The following is a 21,969-nucleotide window of genomic DNA, read 5'->3' as shown; positions in this document are numbered from 1 at the left end:
GGCCTCGTCTTTTTTTCTTTGCGTTTTGTATTTCCTAAACGGCTTGCCGCTCTCTGAAAATGGTCTTTCCCACCGATGTGTGTGTGTGTGTGTGTGTGTGTGTGTGTTCTGGTTCTGAAACAGAACATAGGCACCCTACCCTGTGCGTGGTGCGTCCCGAAGGCACTTCGAATGACTCCGAGAACGAGGCTCCAGTGGGCGGGGCCAGGCGAGGCGCCGCCCCGCTGGCGGTGACCTTGGACAGCGCCCTCTCTGGTTGTCCCTGCGCTGTGCGCCGGGCCGGGCGGAAGCTTCGGGGCCGGAACGGCAGCGCCGGGCACCGGGTGGCGGGGGGGCCGCTTAGCGGACCGGACCGCCGAGCCGAGCCGAGCCGAGTCGAGCCGAGCCGGGCCGGGCGGGGGGCGGAGCGGGCCGGGCCGGTGTCCGAGGCGGCAGCATGGCCGGGCGGCGGGTGAATGTGAATGTGGGCGTGCTGGGTCACATCGACAGCGGCAAGACGGCGCTGGCGCGGGCGCTGAGCACCACGGCCTCCACCGCCGCCTTCGACAAGCAGCCCCAGAGCCGCGAGCGCGGCATCACGCTCGACCTGGGCTTCTCCTGCTTCTCGGTGCCGCTGCCCGCTCGCTTGCGGCCGGCGCTGGCGGCGCCCGAGGCCGCGTCCGAGCTCGCGGAGCCGCAGCTCCAGGTCACGCTGGTCGACTGCCCCGGGCACGCCTCCCTCATACGGACCATCATCGGCGGTGAGCGCGGGCCGGGCGGGCGCCAGGCCCCGGGGCGTGGGGCGAGCGCGCCCGCTGCTGCCCAGGGGCGGGAGGTTCGCCCCACTTCTCCGAGGGCGCCGCGGAGTCCCCGAGGGGCGCGGGAACCGAGGCGGTGGGCTGCACCTGCCCAGTTCGCGGCCAGCGTGCCCCGCCCACCCCCACCGAGCGGGGAGGGGCTGCCTCAGCGGTGCGCTCCCCGATCGGGCGGTGACCCACGCACACGCGAAGACCGCTCACGGACTCCACGCAGGCTCTGTGGGAAAAGTCCAGAGAAGTTTGCACGCACTTAGCCTTTGGGCTCCTGGTCTCCGTTTCCAGAGTCAAGCGCTGTTTCCCGTTTCTTGCACATTAATTTCAGAAAAAGGCCACTTCTGAAGACTGTAGATCTTTTTACAAAATGGTAACTACATCATTTCACGTGAACACTGTGTCTAGGAAAGTGTGCCGCGTCCCTATCTGTGAACATCCCATACACTTCCCTTCTTACGTTTGTGCCAAAGTTTTCTTAACTGTTGGTAGGTGCCAACACATAGTAGTAGTAGCCTTAGGTACAAGAGAACAAAACAAAGCCCCGCCCTGCACCAGTGCAACCCCATTGAGCTCGGTGCCAAACCATCTGTGATGGCTCTTCATTTTCACTGCCCCTCCGCTTTGCCTAGAACGGTACTCTTCTCTACAGACTCATCGGACAGGACCCAAGTACTTGAGGAAAAGCCTCGCCATGCTTGCTTCTAGGGAGCATTCGGGCTGTCCGTCTTCAAGATAGATTTGTTGGATCTAGTGACAGTCCGTGGTACTTTCCGTATTCTTCACCAGCACCCTAATTCAAATGCATCGATTCTTCCTCCTCCCTCAGTGTCCAACTTTCAGATGCATATGAGCTTGAGTCAGGTGCACCGAAGTAGTTAGAGCAATCCCCTACTAATGCACATTTATGTCTCTTGGATTTTGCGTATTTGCTGCAGTGTATATTCCAGAATAGAAGTCTTTGTTGTGCATGCTAGTAAGCTCCTAAAATAAACTTCCAAGGACATGTGTGTTTGCCATCATGATGAAAACACCCAAACCCCCTGCCATTGAGCTGATTCTGACTCAGTGACCCTATATAGGGGTTCTAAGACTCTAAATGTGTATGGGAGCAGGCAGCTTATCTTTCTCTGAAACATCTGCTGGTGGGTTTTACTTAGCCATCCATTACTATCCCACAGTTCCAGCAGGGCTCCGTCATGATGGGAGCTGCCTAAGTGCACGCTTAACAAAGTCGTACCATTCAATTTTCATTCATTCGGATAATCCAGGAATACTTTCTACTTGTGAAACAATAGAACATTTCAAAGAATGCAAAAATCCCCTGTCCACCTATCTATATCTGGACTCCCTTCTCCAGAGGAAATCACCCTTTTCCCTATGTGAAATTTCCATGTCCATATAGCTACACTTAAATCTATGGAAAAAATGTTAGCAGTACTTTTTTTGTAGTTAGTTCAAGGACTGTTTGTTGGCCTTTAGGAGGGTTTTCCAGTCCAGTCTGTTGGGGAAGCACACTCTGGTCCCAAAGTCCACCTTCAGCATTCCCTGGTGACCTCGCCGCTCCATTCCCTTGCTGTTCTGTTGTACTCCCTTAGTGTTTTGCCTCAGTGTGGTGGGATCATATTGGGTGCAATTCCCACACTCTGTCACCAGTGTTGTCCCTTGTAGGCCTATGGGTCAGTGAGGGACGTCATGTGTCATAGTGAGGCTGGCCATGTGGTCCTCTCTGTGGACTGGCAGCTCTAGTCAGGAAAAACATTTTTTTAAGGATACACAAATACATGTATGAATAGGCGCATATCTGAAAGAAATCACCGTCTCACCACTGGTCCCTAGGACTTGGTTCCCCTCCTTGTTTCCTGTGTCGTGAGTTTCCTCCCAGTGATATCTGATGCGCTCACAGGCACCCAAGGAAGCTATAAGAAAGTTTATGGGAAAATGGAGTCAAATGATAACGGGATTTTCCCCAGAACTTTTTGCAGCTCCTTCATTGGGCATATGGTTCTAATAATTTGGTGGTGGGTGGCCTCATTGGTGGTTTGGGCATTCAAGGCCCTGGCTCTAGTACTGAGTTCAAGTACTTTCATCTTGGTTTCTTTCCACCTGCTCCATGCTGGAGGTAATTCAGTATCATTTCCCTCAGTAAGCAGTGGAGGAAACAGAAGCTTACAGCAATGAATTGAAGGGACTTGTACAAGGTCACCCTGCCTTGTCTTCTATTCAGTTCATGTTTTAATCATCAGATGAATATTAAGGGGCATTTAATTTGTTTTCCCTTCTTCCTCTCCCTTTACAACTGAATTCGATTTGGTTCACATTAAAATATGTTTTAGGATATGTACTCTGAACCAGTCTAGGTTGGGGGTAGAAAGAGCAGATTAAAAAGACAAATTCTTGTGTGTGTTTTATTTTTTATTAAATGGTGAGTGGTGAGGACATATTTATTTTTTTGTTTAATAACTTTAAAAAATAAATTTATTGGGGGCTCTTACAACTCTTACAACATTCCGTACATCAATTGTATCAAGCATATTTGTAAATATGTTGCCATCATCATTTTCTAAACATTTACTTTCTATTTGAGCCCTTGGGATCAGCTCTTCTTTTTTCTCTACCCCCCTCCTACCCTAGTGACACCTTCATACATTATAAATTATTATTGTTTTCATATCTTACACTTACCACTGTCTCCCTTCACCCACGTTTCTGTTGTTCATCCCCCTAGAAGACATATTTTCTGAGGCACACAGAACTAGACTTGGGCTGGCTTCACCTTTTGTGAACTGTCTGACCTTTGAGCTGAATTCTGATCCTTCCACACACTGGCTGTTAATAGTAAGAAGCTCTTTATTGATTTGGCTTTTTCTTGCCGGCTTGCCACTCCCCTCCAGCCCTGTAAGCCGCCGTGGTAGTCATCCTTGAATCCTTGAGGAAGCCATGCCTAGGTAGCTTGCCCTGAGGCACATAGCTGGAAGTGGAATAGACAGGCTGCCTGGCTCCTTTCCACTCTTGTAGGTCACATCGTTGAAGTCCCCCAAAAGCCCCATGCCAGTCTGAACAATTGTAGAGAAACTTCCTGGGTCTGAAACGTGTTCTGATACCAACCTGTCCTACATAGCCGGTTTATTGCACCCCTAATTGCTTGTCAGGTCCTTGGATTGGAAAAGAGGAATTTTTATATTCTTAGTGTACTTTGTTGCTCTTCTTATTTTCTTGCCTCTTGAGTAAGGAGACATTCTTTAACTTTTTAAAAAAATCTGGAATGCTTCACGAATGGGCGCGTCATCCTTGCGCAGGGCCATGCTAATCTCTGTATCGTTCCAATTTTAGCCTATGTGTCGCCGAAGCAAGCACCATTCTTTAACTGTTTACTAGGCTCTGAGTGGCTGTGTACACTGGCCCAGCGGGATCCAAGCTTGCTGTAGCCCACTGTTAGCAAGTGGAGTCTAACTCATAGAGGCCTTACAAAGTGTCTGAGGTGAACTCTGTGGGAGTGGCCAGTGGGTTTGAACGGCCAGTTTTATGGTTACCACAGTGCCAACCACATTGGCACCAGGTTCTTTCAGACTTTGACTGTCTTTGCCGAATTAAATAGATCAGAGTCGCAGCTTCCTTTTCAGGGAAATGAGAAGGAAACTTGACTTTTCTTTTGAGGGCCAGGTCTCCCAAGTGAGCGCCTGGCTTTGCTTGCTGGGAACCAGAGGGAAGAGACTGGTGTTGGAAAGCAAGGGGCCTTGGGCTGGGCTGGCAGCTAGTCCTGCTCTCCCTCACTTGAATCCACTGCATGGCTTCAGTTATCCTCGTGCTCCATAACTGTGTGGGCACCTTTGACGTTTGAAATGACTCTAAGAGCATGGGCCTGGCCCATGGCGCCTCCTGCCTGATTGCTCTCGTCCACACGTTCCATGCTCCACACAGCTGTCTGAGTAAAACGTTTTTGAATGTTCATCAGAACGCACCAGCCCTCTGCTTAGAGACTGTCCATCAGCGTCCCGTTGTATGTAGAGTACAACCCAGCCTCCTCATTGTAGCCGCAGGACCTTGCACCTTCTGACCACCACTTTTCCTCTTGGAGCCTCCTCCACGGTGGTAGTCTGGACACACTGGCTCCTTTCTGTCGCTTGAATGCACCAAGCGGTTGCTTCCTTCGGGGCTTTGGTACTTGCTGAGTCGGTTGTTGGGAAGGAGCTCTCGCTCCTTGCCATTGAAGTCGCAGCTGGAATGTTACCTCGCCACACCGGCCTTCCCTGACCGACCTGTATGAAGTTGTGTTCCACCTCTCCTTGGCCCTTTTTCATGTCCCCGTTTTACTTCCTTTCTAGGCCTTCTCACTGGCATGTTCCCTTGTGGAATGCCTCTGTCCTGCCCCCTGAGGACCGAGCAGGGGCTGGTCTGTCTTAGTCACCAGTGCGTTCCCTGTGCTTGGAGCAGAGCCTGGTATGTGGCAGGCATGCAGTAGGCCCCGAGTGCCTGCTCCTGGGCTGACTGGCTGTAGTGAGCAGAGAACCTTCTTCTTGGACCTCATGGTAGTCAGCACATAAGGCACGTTGATTCTTTCCCTTCTCTCTAGGACCCTGCAGCAGAGCTTGGGGAAGAACGCTGTCCCACCAGCAAGGAGATCTAGGAGCGCTCTGGGCACACAGGGCAAAAGTAGAAAGACTCACTTTGCTAATGGATGAAGGTGAGGTGCAGTGTGCATGGGCGAAGTAGAGGGCCTGGGCAGGACTTGGAGGTTTTGCCTTGCCTAGCTTCTATCCGCGCTGCTTAAGCAGTGGCTCCTGCTTGATTTGGATCCCCTGTCTGAACAGCCCTGCCCAGAACTAACTAGAGATAAGCCCAGCCATGATTAAGGGTAATGAAACGAAGAGGTATTGCTGAAACCCAGGTGGGGACTGAGCATAATAGTGGGACAGGAGGAAAGTCAAAAGGAAATAGAGGAAAGAGCTGGGAGGCAAAGGGCATTTATAGAGGTCTAAATAAAAGCATGTACATATGCAAATATATTTATATATGAGGATGGGGAAATAGATCTATGTGCATATATTTATATGTTTAGTACTAAAGTAGCAGAAGGACATTGGTCCTCCACTTAAGTACTCTGCCTCCTATACTCTCTCAATGCAAGAATACTTTCTTCTATTAAATTAGCATTCTTTGATGCTCACCTTCCCGACACAACCACTGAGGACAAATGGCTGCATAATCAAATGTGGCAAAGAAAGCTGATGGTGCCCAGCTATCAAAAGGTATAGTGTCTGGGGTCTTAAAGGCTTGAAGGTAAACAAGAGGCCATCTAGCTCAGAAGCAACAAAACCCACATGGAAGAAGCACACCAGCCTGTGCGATCACGAGGTGTTAAAGGGATCAAGTATCAGGCATCATCAGAACAAAAAATCCTATCATAGTGAATGAGGGGGGAAGTGCAGAGTGGTGACCCAAAGCCCAAAGTTCTGGAGATCCCCTTGCAGAGGGGTCTAGGGGAGGAGACGAGCCAGTCAAGGTGCGATGTAGTGCCGATGAAAAATACAACTTTCCTCTAGTTCCTAAATGCTCCCCCCCGCCCCCCCCCCAACTATCATGATCCGGATTCTACCTTGCAAGTCTGGCTAGACCAGAGGATGTACACTGGTGCAGATAGGAACTGGAAACACATGGAATCCAGGGCGTATTATACCTTCAGGACCAGCGGTGTGAGTGGCAATACTGGGAGGGTAGAGGGAGAGTGGGTTGGAAAGGGGGAACTGATTACAAAGATCTACATGTGACATCCTCCCTGGGGGACGGACAACAGAAAAGTGGGTGAAGGGAGACATCGGACAGGGAAAGATATGACAAAATAATAATTTATAAATTATCAAGGACTCATGAGGGAGGGGGAAGCGGGGAGGGAGGGGAAAAATGACCTGATGCCAAGGGCTTAAGTGGAGAGCAAATGTTTTGAGAATGATGAGGGCAATGAATGTACAGATGTGTTTTACACAATTGATGTATGTATGGATTGTGATAAGAGTTGTATGTGCCCCTAATAAAATGATTAAAAAAACAAAAAGATAAGCCCAGCATGGCTGGCATCAGCACAGGAACCTGGGCACTGCTCTGGTGAAAGTGCTCACTGGAGTTCACAGCACCCAGCCGCTCTGTGGGATAAAGAGGTGGTGTTTTGTTTCTGTAAAGATTCGCAGTTGTGGACACCCGGTGGGACAGTTCTGCTCTATCCTATAGGTAGCTGTGAGTCAGAATCGATTTGATGGCTGCCGAGGTTGCTTTTTCGGACCCCCTGGGCTGTGTGGGAAGGTGTTTGGAAGATGAAGGTTGGGGCTAAGCAGGGTCAGGTGAGTGTTGGGTTGAGATCGGTTCTTACTGTAGATTTTGTCCTAAGGCCAAGGAGCTCCTTGTAAAGCTTTTATAGAAAAGTAGTTTTATTGGCAGGTACTTCACGTATCATACAATTTAATTATTCGATCATATTAAGAAGAACTGTGCAGTAAAGTTTTTTTAACCACTTTACTGCATTTTGGGTGAAAGTTTACACAATGAATTGTTCGTTGACATTGTTTACAACTTTTACAATCTGTCACCTTTATAATTTCCATTCTGTTTGCGCTATTTCTGTTGATCTAGCTTTCCTTTCCCTCCTTATTGTCTCGTCTCAGCTGTTTGGTAAATTGTTGACCATTTGGTATAATATAGTTGAATGTTTAAGGCAGCATATTACCCGTGGGTAACATTGTTGGCTTTATAAACTGATCTATTAGTTGGCTGAAAGGTGACCTCCAGAGGCATCCTTAGTACCGTGTTCAGAGGATGGCTAAGAGGGATCGATTGTCTCAGGAGTCCCTCTCGTCTCTGTCGGTCAGTAATTCTAGCCTTACTTATTATTACTTTTAAAACTTTATTGTGAATTATCTGAAGATTTACAGAGTGGATCATGGTTTCACATTCATCATTTCATAGACATTCTGATTCAACTTATCCATTTCAATCCCCATACACCACCACCCATCCCACTTTGTTCTCATGTCTCCTTTAGCATTCCTCCATTCTCAACTCTCTGGACATTGTCCTTGGGTAAATACTGCCCTCTTGATCTTAAATGGTTGATTATTCTAACAAGTCCCAGACCTGAAGACAAGGTCCATAGTCTCGGGGTTCCCTTCAGTCTCTATCCAACCAGTAGGCCTAGTCTTTTTAAGTTCTATTTCACATTTTTCTCCCACATTGGGTTGCTAATGGCAAGGTCAGCCGTTAGAAACCACCAGCTGCTCCACGGGGGAAAGCTGAGGCTTTCCACTCCTGTGAAGATTCACATTTTGGAAGCTCCAGGAGCCCTTCTACACTGTCCAATAGGGTTACGGTGAGTCAGTATCAATTTGATGGCAGTGATTTGAGTGGAGTTGGTCAACTGGCTGGACCACTGCCATTGAATTGCTTCTGACTCATAGCACCCCTGTGTGGGGTTCCCAAGGCTGCAAATCTTTATGGGAGCAGATAGCCTCATCTTTCTCCCATGGGGTGGCTGGTGGGTTTGAACCGCTGACCTTGTAGTCAGCAGGCCAATGATTACTTGACAGCACCACCAGAGCTCCTTGCCACTTTATCCAGAACATTCTAATCTGATCCTTTTTCAGAACAGTCGGTGTTTGCCAGGCAGCGTCTAGTTCTTCTGGTGTCAGGGTTGTGGAGACTGGTGGTTCATGGTTCATTAATTCTTTGACCTGATTGTTGCCAATGTATCTTTCAATTTTCATCACCGTTCTTTCTTTGGGATGTTGAGAGACCAATGGCTGTATCTTAAATGGATGCTTAAGAGCTTTAAGAGCCTAGCCCCTGCACACCAAATTAGGGTGTAGAACTTTGTTTTTTGAGCTATGTTAAGATAACTGACCTTGTTGTCCACTAAGGCTATGGTCTTGAATTCTCAGTGACTTGTTAAATCTGGCCCTTGAAAAGAAATTTAAATTTTGTTTTACATTTCTCTCATTCTATCCAGGATCTTCTATATTCCTGGTCAGACCCATCGGTCGTGGTAGCCAGACACCATCTAGTCCTACTGCCTCAGGCTAAAAGAGGCAGTGGTTTTGTGTGGGTGGGTTATTAGTTCCCTGGTCTAGTGTCTTCCTTGAATCTTTGGTTTCCTTCATGTTTTTTTTTTTTTTGGCTCCAGACAAGTAGAGACCAATAATTGTAGCTTAAATGGCTGCTACAAGTTTCTAAGACCCCAGACATTACTCAACACATCATTAGATAGTTTTAAAAACTTTGTGACATGATCAGGCCCAAACTTTAGAAAGATGCAAGATGTCCTGAACAGTGCCTCCCATCTGCCTGTACTTGGGGTTCCTGAACGATTGAGCTCTCTTTAAATGGTTTAGGCCCTTTGCTGAATGCAGTATCCTCTGTAGAAGGAAACAGTTCTTTCAGTTCCAGGATGTCATCTGAAGTTTAATACACCGTATTTACTCACGTATAAGCCACCCCGAATGTCAGCCGAGGCACCTAAGTGCATTAAAAATGTGCTGGAAAAACTCGACTTATACACGAGTATATGCGGTATCTAAAAGGCAGGTCTCTGTCATTCTATTGCATTCCTCAAAATACTTTCATTAAGAAGAAACTAGTATTTTTCCCCAAGAGCAATTGTATATTAAGAAAACATCCCAGCCCTGTCCAGAGCAAGCCCATAAATCCGATATTAGCTCTTATGTTTGATACCAGCCTATAAACTCCACTTCAGACTCCAGCGACACACGCAATGCTGCAGAATGCAGGAAGACCATAGGCCTGCAGGTAGAAAGTAGTCCTGTGGAAGCAGCTCAGTGCTGGTGTGACTCTCCATGTGGCTCTTCCAGCTCCAGGCTCTGGCTGCCATCAGCAAAGCTGCATGTGACTGTCAACAGGGAGGTGAAGCAGAGAGGCCGTGTGCCCCGCCTACAGGGAGGAAGTCAGGCGTTCCCAGAATCCTTAGAAGGCCACGCCCACACAGAAGCATTCATTGGCTATGACCCGAAAGAGACTCCTTTTTCAATGTGGAGAAAGTTGGTATTTATCCCCTTTGAATCCGTGTGGCCATAGAAGAAGCCCTGATGTGGCGCTGTGGAGTTAACAATGATAGCAGCACATTACGCTATATGCGTGTTATGTATGTGCTTTTTTGTTTAGCTCCTAGCAGCAGTCCTGTGAGCTAGGAGGTGATCTTCCCATTTTACAGATGAAGACGCAGAGACTCACGAGGTCCGGCAACAAAGTTAATAAGTGTCAGAGAAGGGCCTGAGCGCAAGTGTGTCTGACTACAAAGCCCGTATTCTGGCCCTTTCCACGCGAATGAAAAAGTGTACCTGTCAACTCCAGCCCCATGGAGTTGTGTTTCAGGGCAATATTTTTCTCTAATCCATTTTAGGGCATAAATCTTTCAGGGTTTGAACTTCAAAAGATTCTGTAATGTATGTTTTAAAGACTTGGGTGGACAGGGGGTGAGGGACTTAGAATCATCTTCAATCTAATTCTGGCAGGAAAAAGCAGGGCTGAGAAATGTTGGTATCTTGCTTTGGCAATTTATAGTTCTCTGGTGGCTGCTAGGATTAACAGTGTATTGTCTGCCGGTCTTTTGTTCTTGTTGTTAATGAACACCAGCTTGTCTGCCACCACTTTTTTCCCAGCATCATTTGCCTCTTGTACCCTCTGCTTACGCAGTGGCTCCTCTTGGGGCGGCCCTGCCCAGAACTGCCCAGAACTGTGGGGCTGATTCAGGGTCACTCTTGGAGTAAAACCAAGGAAGAGCCCAGGAGATTTTCACCTCTGGAGCCTGGGAGAGGGTTAGATACTTTGCTTTTTCTGTTTTTCCAGCTTTCAGAACTTTTGGTGCTGATGTGTAGAAAGCACGTGTCTGCTTGGGATCCTCCACGAAGCCCCTTTGGTCTTCTTGCAGTTTGTTTGAGATGTGGTGCACTCAGGACACACAGTGCTCATGTGTGTGAGTAAGTGTGGGTTTGCTCACACTGCCTCAACATAAATGTCTGGAAAACAGCCAGGCTCAAGCAGAGAGAAACCGAGTTCCAGGCAGGCCTCGAGTTGGCATTTCATCCTAATGTGCTCTTGCCAAAAAAAAAAAAAAAAAGGAGAGAGACTATTTTCTTTGCTCCTCATCTTTTACGATGCTCTGTGTAGGATTCATTACACTAAATTATGGTAGTCGGACATAGTGGTCCGAAAATCCGGAGGCATATTTGAAAGAGTTGATATAAATGGGATGCTTCCCTGACCACACGTCTTTAGATCGCAGGATCTGTCAGGCCTTAGTTCCCTGTCGCTTTGTGTGCGCTCAGGGAGCTGCCCGTTTGGTCTTCTTTATTAGAGGGTGCACACGGTCACTGGGAACTTCTCTCCCTGGATCATTTTTCTGATGCCTTCTACCACCAAGTAAAGCCAAGGCTGACTAGACTCTCTCTCTTGTGCTTAAAAAAGCAAAACAAACAAAAACATTGTACTTTTACTGGAAGTTCATATAAAAACTAGACTCCCGTTTGACAATTTCTACACCAGTTGTCCAGTGATAGTGTTCCCAGTGTGTCTGTATTCTCATTTATTGCATTCTGGTTGGTCTTGTTTCAGTGCGCTAGCTTCCCTTAGCCTTGTCTTCTATTTGCTTTGGAGTAATTATTGACCTTTTGGTTTCATATAGATGGCTTTTTAAATCGAGTTTCTTACTTTACAGCAATATCCTTTGTTTTCTGTACCAATCTGTTATTTTGCTAAACAGCAACCTTGTGTTCAAGGTTAAACTGGTCCAATAAATGTGTGCTTTTTAAGACTGAGTTCTGCTCTGTTGCATTTTTCTCCCATTTTATCTGGGTGCATCTAATGTGACCCTGATCAGAATTGTTGGTGGTGGTTGCTGGGCACCATCTAGCTCTTCTGGTCTCAGGGAAACTGAGACTGGCTTGTATAGGCTCTTAGCCCTGTAGACTAATTTCTTTTCTGATAATGGCATTCTTTATTTTTTCTTTTGCTCCTCATTTGTACAGGCCTATGATTGTGTCTTAAATAGCTGGCCACAAGCTTTTAAGACCCCAGATGCCACTCACCACAGAAGGATGCGGAATGTAAACTTTACGGTGTCAATGGACTGAGTTGAAAGAAAACTGTTCTCCTAAGGTATTTGGTTGTGTCAGAGAAGAATGTGGCCTTTTCTGAATATATATGGTTATACGCCTCTATATGTACATATATACACAGCCACTTCTGTGCACAATCTGTGCACACCTGTACCTACCCACACCCATAATGCTTATAGACCTACATACGTGACTCTATACTTAGTTTTTGGTTGTTGTTGCCAAATTGTGTGCGTCATACTCTTGAGCGCACACATCCTGTTTTTTGTGTGCTCTTCCTAGTGGCGTCTTTACATCACCACGTGAGTTACATTTGTTAAGCTGTGCTCCTTGCACCCAGAGTCTGTGCTACTTTTCTCATCACCAAAAAACCCCCAAGTGAACCCTCCTCCCCTCGCATTCTTTCCTGGTAGCCACCGATGTTTATGTGCGTGTACGTGGTGTGTGACACTGGAGTCTCTTGCATTGCCTTGCCTCAAAGCCTCTATGTCCACCAGGAATCAACCTCTTTTTGTTCAAAGTGTGCCTCTCATTATTCAAATACGTTTTTCTGTTTTGCTTGGTCCTTATCACACTCTGATTCCTACCCGATTTCCTTCCAAGTTGAAGTGCCTTTAGCTGTCTCCAGGAGACTCTAAACTCAAGCTTTGTCTGCTGCACTTTCTCCCGGTGCTGGACAGCAGGTGACTTTGCTTTGGTTTGGGTGACAGTAGTACAACATCAGAGACATAGCATTGAGTTTAAATTAATGCAGAATACTTGGGCAGGAACCAACAGGAAAGAAAAATGGAAGTAGGTAGTCATATTTCATTCTGTTGGGGTACATTTTTCTTCTCATGGGGTTTGCCCTTGAGAACAAAACATATCAAATGTTAAATCAAAGAATATTTTTGTAGTCATGCTAGGAATAGAAAATAATGCAAAGACTGCCTTCTTGAGGCAAATATTTTGCTTGAAGGTTATAATGAAAGTCAGAAGGAAATCATAGCCACAGCTTTTGGTAAAGCTGTAATCATTTAAAATTAATTGCTTTTAAACTTTTCACTTAGCATCTCCTTTGTTTTTTATCAGCACGCGTCTCTTGGGTTTTTCTATAAAATCACTCCATCCATGTTCGAGTAAGATCTGGCCAGGCATCCCAGGAAGCAACCTGTAAATGAAGACCCAAGATATTTCCCCTGCCTGCCATTCTTTTGTTTGATGGAGCCTCAGCCAGGCCGGAGAGGAGGCGTTTTTGTCTTGGCACTTAAAGTCGAATGGTCCCTTTTCCCAGGGAGTGCGTGGGTAGGACGCAGAGGACTGTGGCGCCTGCAGCGCTGGCCGGTGCTGTAGGTGTCCTGTCCTGACGGCCTCAGTTTTGGTGAAGGCTAGTGTCCACATCATTTGGTCCCAGGAGCCTGGGAGCTCTGTGCAAACAGAGACAATATGTGAATCATCTCTACTCCAGGGCCCAGGCACATAGTAGGTATACAATTCAAAACATTAAAAAAAAAAACTTGAATGTATTTATACTTAAATTTTAAAAAATTTTATAGGGGGCACTTACAGCTCTTATCACAATCTATATATATCCATTGTGTCAAACACCTCTGTACATATGTTGCCATCATCTTTTTCAAGACATTTTCTACTTGAGCCCTAGGTATCAGCTCCTCATTTTTTCCTCCCTCCCCCATCACCCCTTGATAATTTATATTCTTTTTTTCCCCCCCATATCTTACACTGACTTCTGTCTCTTTTTACCTACTTTACTGCTGTCCATCTTCCTGGGAGGGGTGGCTTATGTTGATTACTGAAATTGGTTACCCATTACTCCCCCACCCCCTTCCCTTCCCCTCCTATTATCTGCTGCTCCCCTTATTGGTCCTGAGGGGTTTATCAGTTGTGGATTCCCTGTGTTGCAAGCTCTTATCTGTACCAGTATACATGTTCTGGTCTAGCCAGATTAATACAAAACATTTTTATTGATGCATAGTTTACGTGCCGTAAGATGTGCCATTTAAAGTGTACAGCTCATTGTTTTAATAGTAGATTCAGAGTTGTGTGGCTATTGCTACAAGCTAATTTAGTTTAATATTTTCTTTATCCCCCAAAAGATGTCCTTTACCCATCAGCAGTCATCTGACCCCAGTCTATTGTGGGCATCCCATATAACTGAAATCTTACCCTGTGGGGCCCTTTGCGACTGCTTTCTTTCACCTGCCATGTTAGCGTAATGTCGCCCACCCTCATCCATGTCGGAGCAGGTATCAGGACTCTGTTTCTTGACTAGGACTCCATCGTGTGGAGGTGGTGCCTTTCATTGTCCCCTGTTGATTATCAGTTGATAAGCATTGCATTGTTTCTACTTTTGGCCGTTATGAGTGATTCTGCTCTGAACATTTGTGTACAAGCCTCCTTGTAAGCATATGGTTTTAATTCTTGGGCATAAACTTATGAGTGGAATTAGTGGACCATATAGTAGTTCTCTGTTCAGTCATTTGAGGTCCTGACTGTTTCCCAGAGCAGCTGCACCATTTTACATTCCTACCAACAATAGAAGAGGTTTCTAATTTTCCTACGTTCTCATCAACACTTAACATTGTCTGTCTGACTCATGTAGCCATCCCTAGTAGGAGACAGTTGGGTGGTGGAAACAGTTAAACACTCGACTACTAGCTCCAAAACTGGCAGCTTGCACCCACCCCGAGGCCTGGCTGATGATTTGGCTGATGATGGTGGTTAGAGTCTTGAAAAGCCCATGAATGGTTCTAGTCTGCACACAGGCGGCCTTCGTGAAGTGGCATTGACTCTCTGGCAGCAGTGACAGCAAGTGCAAGTGCTCTCCCAGTGTGGTTTTGGTTTGCTAATGATGCTGAATGGGTCTTCATGTGCTGCTTGTTCATTATTTGTGTGCTTTCTTTCAAGAGAAGACTATTGAGGCCTTTGCTTATTTCTTGTGCTGTTTATCTTTGCATTGTTGACTTGTAGGATTTCTTTATATGTAGTCAGGAAAATGGACCCCTATTGGATATATAATTTCAAATATTTTCGCCCCTTCTATGAATTGCCTTTACTCATGACATTTTATATTCGAATAAATGAATACATATTAAATACATGAGTGGCCTTTGTCTGAGAAGCTGATCCTGACTTTAGCCCAGGATCGCGTTTGCCTAAAACATGACGTGGGCTATGACAGAGGACTGTGCTAGACGTCTGTAGCCTTTGGCTCTTTATGGAAGGTGTGCTAGGACCCCTTCTGCTTGTTTCCTGAATCTGCCTGCTTCTGTCCTTGGTGCCAGTGCAGGAGAGAGATTATCTCAGCCTGTGTGTTCCTTGGTAGGAGTGATCACATGAAGGTCTTTTCCTGGGAAAAGAAATGGTGGACCACTAGTTGAGTCTAGCCTATAGGTAGAAAGGTTTTGTTTGGCCCATATGTTTCAAAATATTAAGATTCATTGCCTGCATTTAAAAAGCAGGCAATTTCATATTAAAACCTATCATCTGGCCTTTACTACAAGCATGAGAAGATTTGAATGCACAAGGAAAGCTCTGCTCGCCCACCCTGTTTGCACTGTTGGGTAAGCATTGGATTGCTAGCCCCCAGGTCGGTAGTTTAACCCCATCAGCTATTCAGCAGGAGAAAGATGAAGCTGTCAGTTAACCTAAAGACTTATAGCTTCGGAAATGCCCCACAAAGTGACTGTGAGTCAGACTCGAGTCAATGGCAGTGGGTCTGGGGGCTTCCCATGTTCTCCAGGTGACTGCCCTCTGGTATATGACTGGCACCCGTGTTGAGGGTATTGGGAGCCAGTGTGATGGGAGGTTAGGTGGTGCTGCTCTTGGTGCTTTTATCCACGTATCCAGGTATTCTGTATATGCATGTTGAGCAGCTTTGTTTGGGGTGTGAGGAGGGCAGGTCCATAGAAGTGTCTGTTCTCCAGGAGCTCCTAGTCCAGAATGGTGGTGGTGGTAGTTGGGGAGCACACAAATGGGCAGTTACGCTAAGGCACAGAGTTAGGGGGCAAGAGGAGCACTCATATATGGGTACCTGGGACATGCCACAGGAGAGGACCCTGGGCCTGGTCTCCCAGGATCAGTTGGAGATCCCCAGGCAGAGCAAAGGAACGGGCGGAGCAGGCATCAGGGCTAGCTGAGTAGAAGTCAGAAATCCAAGGGTGTGAGTGTGCCTGCACTAGGTAGGGCATCAGGAGCAGGTGTGTGTGCGCTGTCGTGCACACTAGAGGACTTTGGGGGAAGAGACAAGGGAGCAAGTGCTCTGTTTGGGAAAAGAGGACTGAACTGTGACATCCACAGAGGAAAGAATAGGGCATGAGGTCAAGGGGCCAGGCAGGGCTCAGCGCTGGTGGGAAGAGGCTGTGTAGGCTTTCAACTGAGTCTGAGAGGAGACCTGTGACTGAGAGTAGCCCTCCCAGGAGGAGACACAATCTGGAGTGCACATGGGGCTTCGGGCAGCTGTGGGGGTGTGCGGATTGAGGACCACGAGCCGCTCAGAAGGAAGAGGGAAGGAGCGAGACACCTTTGGGGAGCATGTCCTGCCCTAGCTCCTTTGCTTCCCTGTTCCCACCAGTCTTTGAGGGCTGGGGGTGGAGCTAGTTCTGCCTGGTAATCTTGCAGGTTGCAGGGTGCCCTTTGCCCATGGTGCAGTTGTCAGCTCAGCCCAGGCCACTTTGGTAGAAAATGGTGGCTCTTGAGGAACAGCTTATAAGTCAAATTGTCAAAAATGGAGAGTTCCGCTTCCATTCTCCCGTGGCTTATTTGCGTTTTGTTTTCTCACTAATTGGGTCTTTTATTTTTTGTGTTGTGTGATTAGGCTCCTGCTGCTTTGAAGTGGCCTTTGTTGGGTGGGCAGGGAGGGAGGGAGACTTAGTTAATGTGGGTGATCTTCTCTTGGCAGGAGAAAAAACAACTTTTGCTGTTGAGAGAGAAGTTGACTTTATCTCTTGTGCTATGATGATGCCTCTCTTGTCTTGGGGCCTTCAGGAGGACGAAAATAATTTCCTTTGTCTCTAACCTACTTCCTGAGGATATTTATTTGGTGGCATGCACAGGTGCTACTGAAAGATAAATCCGACTTTTTTTTTCTTCAAATTAATGCTTGAAATTTGGGAGCACTGACATAGTTGGCCTCAGGAACCTGTCCAGTCTGGCCTTGTGGCTTTGTCTTTTATCCTTAGTTTACTTGGGTTGCCTAAAGCTTCACGAGGGTCAGTGGCTCGTCCTTGGTCACTTAGCATTGGGTCGAGAGCCCAGCCTTCTCTGCTTTTGAGCTCTCCAGATGAATTTTAGGATCTCTTGTCATTAATGGCAAAGCCCCTTGTGTGCTTTTTCAGTGATGTCCAGGGACCGTTCAGAGATGATGTTCAAAGCTTAGGTCTAGGGCAGGGGTGGGGAACGTCCAGCTCTAGGGCCATATAAACCCCGTGAAATCATTAGTACCAGCTACCATCACTTGCCTCACCCAAGAGAAGCACTGCCAGCCATCACCTTAGGGTGAGTTAATTAAAAAAAATTTTATTGGGGCTCATACAGCTCTTATCACAATCCATACATACATCAATTGTGTAAAGCACACTTAAACGTTTGTTGCCTTCATCATTCTCAAAATTCACCTTCCGCTTGGGTTCCTGGAATCAGCTCCTTATTTTCCTTTTTTCCCTCCCCCTCCCTCCCCGCTCCCCCTCCCTCATGAACCCTTAATAATTTATAAATTATTATTTCACCTTATCTTACACTGCCCAGAATCTCCCTTTACCCACTTTCCTGTTTCCCATCCTCCAGAGAGGAGGTTATATGTCGATCTCTGTGATGGGTTCCCCCTTTCTAGTCCCCCTTCCCTCCCGGTGTCGCCACTCTCACCCTTGGTCCTGAGGGGTTCATCTGTCCTAGATTCCCTGTGTTTCCATATCCCATCTGTACCGCTGTGCATCCTCTGGTCTAACCAGGTTTGCAAGGTAGAATTGGGATCATGATAGTTGGGGGCAGGAAGCGTTCAGGAACTAGAGGAAGGTTTTGAGTTTCATTGTGGCTACACTGAACCCTGAGTGACTCATCTCCTCTCCACTACTCCTCTGCAAGGGATGTCCAGTTATCTATAGGGGGTGAGTTAATTAAATGTTTGACAAACATGCCGGGTGAATGATGGGCAAAATACTCCAATGACCGTTGGCAGAAATAAGGTTTAGGGTAAAAAGACTACAAAGAAGGACCACCGTTCGTGAGAGTCTGTTGTTTGTAGTGCACAGACAGGTAGGCCACTGAGGTAGAGAAGGCCATGCTCTGCTGCCAGGGCAGCATGGTTGGAGTGTCAGCAGTCAGCATGGGGAGAGAGGGCTGACAGGTACGTTGGCTGTGGAGAACAGTATTTAAAACATCCTGGCAGGGACTTGATCAACCGGGCCCTGTGCGACAGTGGAACCGGCTCTCTGCTTGGGCTTGCTCCAAGACAGCGGTGTGAACCACTTGTAGCTAGTGCTACTGTGGGAATAACATGCAAATTTTACTCAATTTGCATTTAAATAGACTTATGAGCCATGGTTACTGTATTTGAAGGGTCAGGACTGGATGTCCTGAGAAATGGGCTGGGGGCTCCATGTCTACTGTCGATTCGACTGTGAGCTGCTCTCTGTGTGCTGTTTGGTAATAAGGACTGGCAGTTTCCCGGGAAATCTTGGCCTGAGATTCTATGCTGCCCTGGGATCCTAGACCTGCGTCTTTACCAGCTTCCTGGACTGGTTTCTAACAGTGGAAACTCCAGGCTCTAGACTCCACATCTCCAAAACCACCTCACGGCTTCCTTACCACCTGCTTCTTCCTAGTAAACGCTACTTCTTTTCCCAAGGCCTGTGGTTTGGTGTCGTTGAGAGAATTGACTTACAGCAGACCTGTGCTCAGTGGGAGGAAACACCGCCTGATCCTCTGAGGTCTGCACAATTGTTCTTCTGTGTGAGTCCATTGTTCCAGTCACCGTGTCAGTCCATCTTGTTGAGAGTCTTTCTCTTTTGTACTGACCTTCTGTTTTACCAAGCATCATGTCCTTCTCCTGGGACTAGTCCCTCCTGAGAGCATATCCAAAGTATATGCGGCAGAGTCTCACTATCCTTCCTCCTAAGAAGCATTCCGACTCTACTTCTAAGATTGGTTCATTGTTCTGGACGTCTGCGGTATATTGAATATTCTTTGCCAGCAACATCATTCAAGCGCATCACTTCTCCAGTCTTCTGTGTTCAATATCCATTTTTTACATGCACATGAGAGGATTGAAAACACCATGGCGGCATCAGGCACACCTGAGTTCAAAGTAACATCTGTGCCCTTTAACACTTTATGTAGACTTTGTGCACCAGAAAACATTGCCCGATGTGATACATCAGTTAATTTACTGACTGGTTTTTCTTTGAGCATTAATTGTGGATCCAAGCAGGATAAAACCCTTCGGCATCTTCAATCTCTGCTCTCTTTATCATGACCTTGTCACTGTAGGGCCAGTTGTGAGGGTTTGTGTGGGTTTCACAAAACCAAACACTGAGCTGTAATCCAGACAGCAGGCTGTAATCGCTGCCCTTCATGTCCTCTTGGCTTTCAACAAGCTAGGTTGATTCACATACACATCGCAGGTTGGTAATGAGTCTGCTTCCAATCTTGAGAGCCCACCTTCGTGGATTTTTTGCTCCGCATTCAGATTGAATGCACTTGGTGGGAAGATACACCCGTGACACATCTTTCCTGATTTTAAACCATGCAGCAAGTCCCTGGTTCTGCTGGGACAACTGTTTCTTGGTTTGCCCACAGGGTCCACACGAACACAGGTAAGTTGTTCTGGAATGTCCATTCTTCCCAGCGTTCCCCAGGCAGAACCATTTCCTCGATTATCGTCCATGCTGACTGTGTCACCCAGGGGCTCAGCCTTCTGCTAATCTCGAATCTGAACTGCTTTCTTCTTCACCATTGCTGTCATTTTAGCACAGGCTTCCATTAGCTCCCGTCTCGAAGGGGACAACCCCTAAGACTCTTGCTGATTCCGCTCTCCTCTTCAAACTGCCCCCTCTTCTGTAGCCAAGGACTTAAACAATATAATGTATTCATGTTATTTTATATTACATAACAACTTTACATCCTTTAACATGCATCAGTTGCTGCTCATTGGCATAAAGGCTGAGCTTCTTGGCTGGCAGGCTTCTCCTCCGATGGAATCTCTGCCGGTGCCGCCTCAGGTCTGCAGGCTTAATGAAGTACCTGCAGATTCCTGGCAGACAGAATTCACTTTCTCACACTACTTTTTGGCGACATTCATTTCTTGGAGGAGCCTCATTGTTCCCCTTACCCAGACTGTGCTAGGTGACACCCTTATTTGAAAACCCATACCCTTAAGATCTCATTTTCTGCCTATCAGTTACTGTTTTCACTTCTCCCCTGGACTCCATCCCATTGAGGGTAGGACTCTGGTGCAGACCAGGGCCTGGAACAGAGTGAATGAAAGATGGAATGAATGCATGCATGAATGAATGAAGAGGTCATTCCTCCCTGTCTGCAGCAGTTCCCCACCCTTCAGTGGGGCTTTAAGCAACACCAAACAGAGTTCAGCAGTGGAGAAAACCTGCCTTGAGGTTAGACAAGTTAATCTTTCAATGGAAATTCAATCCTCATATTTCATTTTCAGGCCACTTTGCGTAGCAAAGTAGTTTAACGAGTAGCAGATTTCTGCCGTGCTGATGGCTAATTTCACGCCCCGCAGAGGGTCAGCACACTAACGCCAGGAACACGGTGACCTCAGTGCTGCTCACCGCACACGGTGAGGCCCGCAGCCCTGTTGTTTTAGAGAAGCGGTTTGCAAACATCCTCCACCCGGTTGATTTTGAGTTAACAGCGTGACCTCTCCAAGAACATTTTTAAAAGCTGTGACATAGATCCTTCCCAGACCGTATATTTTCCTTTCTCCACGCAGTTCAAAGGGGCTGCGTTGTCTCTTAGGTTTTTGCTCGTGATCTTCAGCTTGACCCTGGTTGTTTAAATCTGCCGGAGGAAATTTGAACAAACTTGTACTTTGGTAATTCTTCTGCCTCTGTGAACCTTTAACTTCAAGGTTTCAGAGCCGGGGCGGCATTGTCACCCCGTCCCTGCTGGGGTTTTCAAAGGGCATTGTCTGTGCGTCTGTTTCCACTTTGCTACCGGGGCTCTTTTGAGGAAGGCTATTAATTCAGACCTGATTCTTAGACAGGCCGGGACTTTTAAACTTGCCCCAGAGCTTGGCGATGGGGAAATGAGCGTAATGGAAGCCTGTGGCCGATGCCAGTGATTGTTCTGCCGAAGGTAAAAGGAGGTCCGCTTGGGCTTTTGTAGTGCGCCAGTAGAGGACCGCTCTACTTGCAGGTCTTGTTTGGCAGCGTAGCTCCGAGTTCCTCTTAGAGCTAACGCCCCGGGAGCTCGCTCCCAGGTTGTTCCGACCCGGAGGCTGGAGGTGATATGAAACTCTCTTGGGGGAAAAGAAGAGTCCTGAGGGAAGAGTCCAGAGAGCTGATGTTGCTCCTCGCTTGCTTGGCCCTGCTATGACACCTTTAGTGTCTCATGTGACTTTTCAAAGGAACACCCAAAGCCCCTCACAAACACGTGACACCGCAGAAATAGGGACCGGTGGGATTTCGGGTCAGTGTCCCATTAGAGGCTTGAATCGTTAGAGGGATGACGCTCCAGTCACCTCGCTGGGTGCCCTTTGCTTATTCTGTTATCGACTCTTTGCGACATGTTGACGGCTGGTTGAGAACTAAACCTGGCTCTTCAGCTTTCATTCCCTGCCCTGAATTCTTCATGTCCTGAAGAACTGGCTAGGCTTGGTTTCCATTGTAAGACTCCAATAATGTAGCTGGAAACCTGTGTCTTTATATTAACTTATTCAACAAATACCAGCCTACTACATGCTAGGGCCTATGTGTGCATTAGTGAGTAGAATAGGAGAGGTTCGCGGTCTGCTTGGGGAGGCAGATGTTACAGGAGTAACTGAAAATGGGTAAATCATAATTCTGTGAAGGATAGTGATGCTTAGGGAGGGACTAAGGGGTGTGGGGGGT

General features: G+C 47.2%; 1 protein-coding gene and 1 non-coding gene across 3 annotated transcripts in view; one reads left to right on the top strand and one right to left on the bottom strand.

The window, feature by feature from the left end:
• The first annotated feature begins 386 nt into the window (after positions 1–386).
• The window catches only part of EEFSEC (eukaryotic elongation factor, selenocysteine-tRNA specific), a 316,447-nt gene continuing 294,864 nt past the window's right edge, over positions 387–21,969 (top strand). Inside the window, exon 1 of one of the 2 annotated variants that reach the window (XM_075550128.1) lies at positions 387–740. In XM_075550128.1, coding sequence (XP_075406243.1) covers positions 437–740 — 304 coding nt within the window. In that variant the 5' untranslated portion in view covers positions 387–436. The remainder of the gene's footprint in view (positions 741–21,969) is intronic. The other variant, XM_075550125.1, reaches the window with a different exon arrangement.
• On the bottom strand, positions 4,043–4,145 carry LOC142449506 (U6 spliceosomal RNA). Its single transcript, XR_012784664.1, has one exon. It is a non-coding gene; the product is annotated as a U6 spliceosomal RNA (small nuclear RNA).

This window comes from Tenrec ecaudatus, chromosome 5, assembly GCF_050624435.1.
Source record: "Tenrec ecaudatus isolate mTenEca1 chromosome 5, mTenEca1.hap1, whole genome shotgun sequence".
Taxonomy (NCBI): Eukaryota; Metazoa; Chordata; class Mammalia; order Afrosoricida; family Tenrecidae; genus Tenrec; species Tenrec ecaudatus.
Note: the sequence above shows the minus strand (reverse complement) of the source record. Positions and strands in the feature narration are given on the sequence as shown.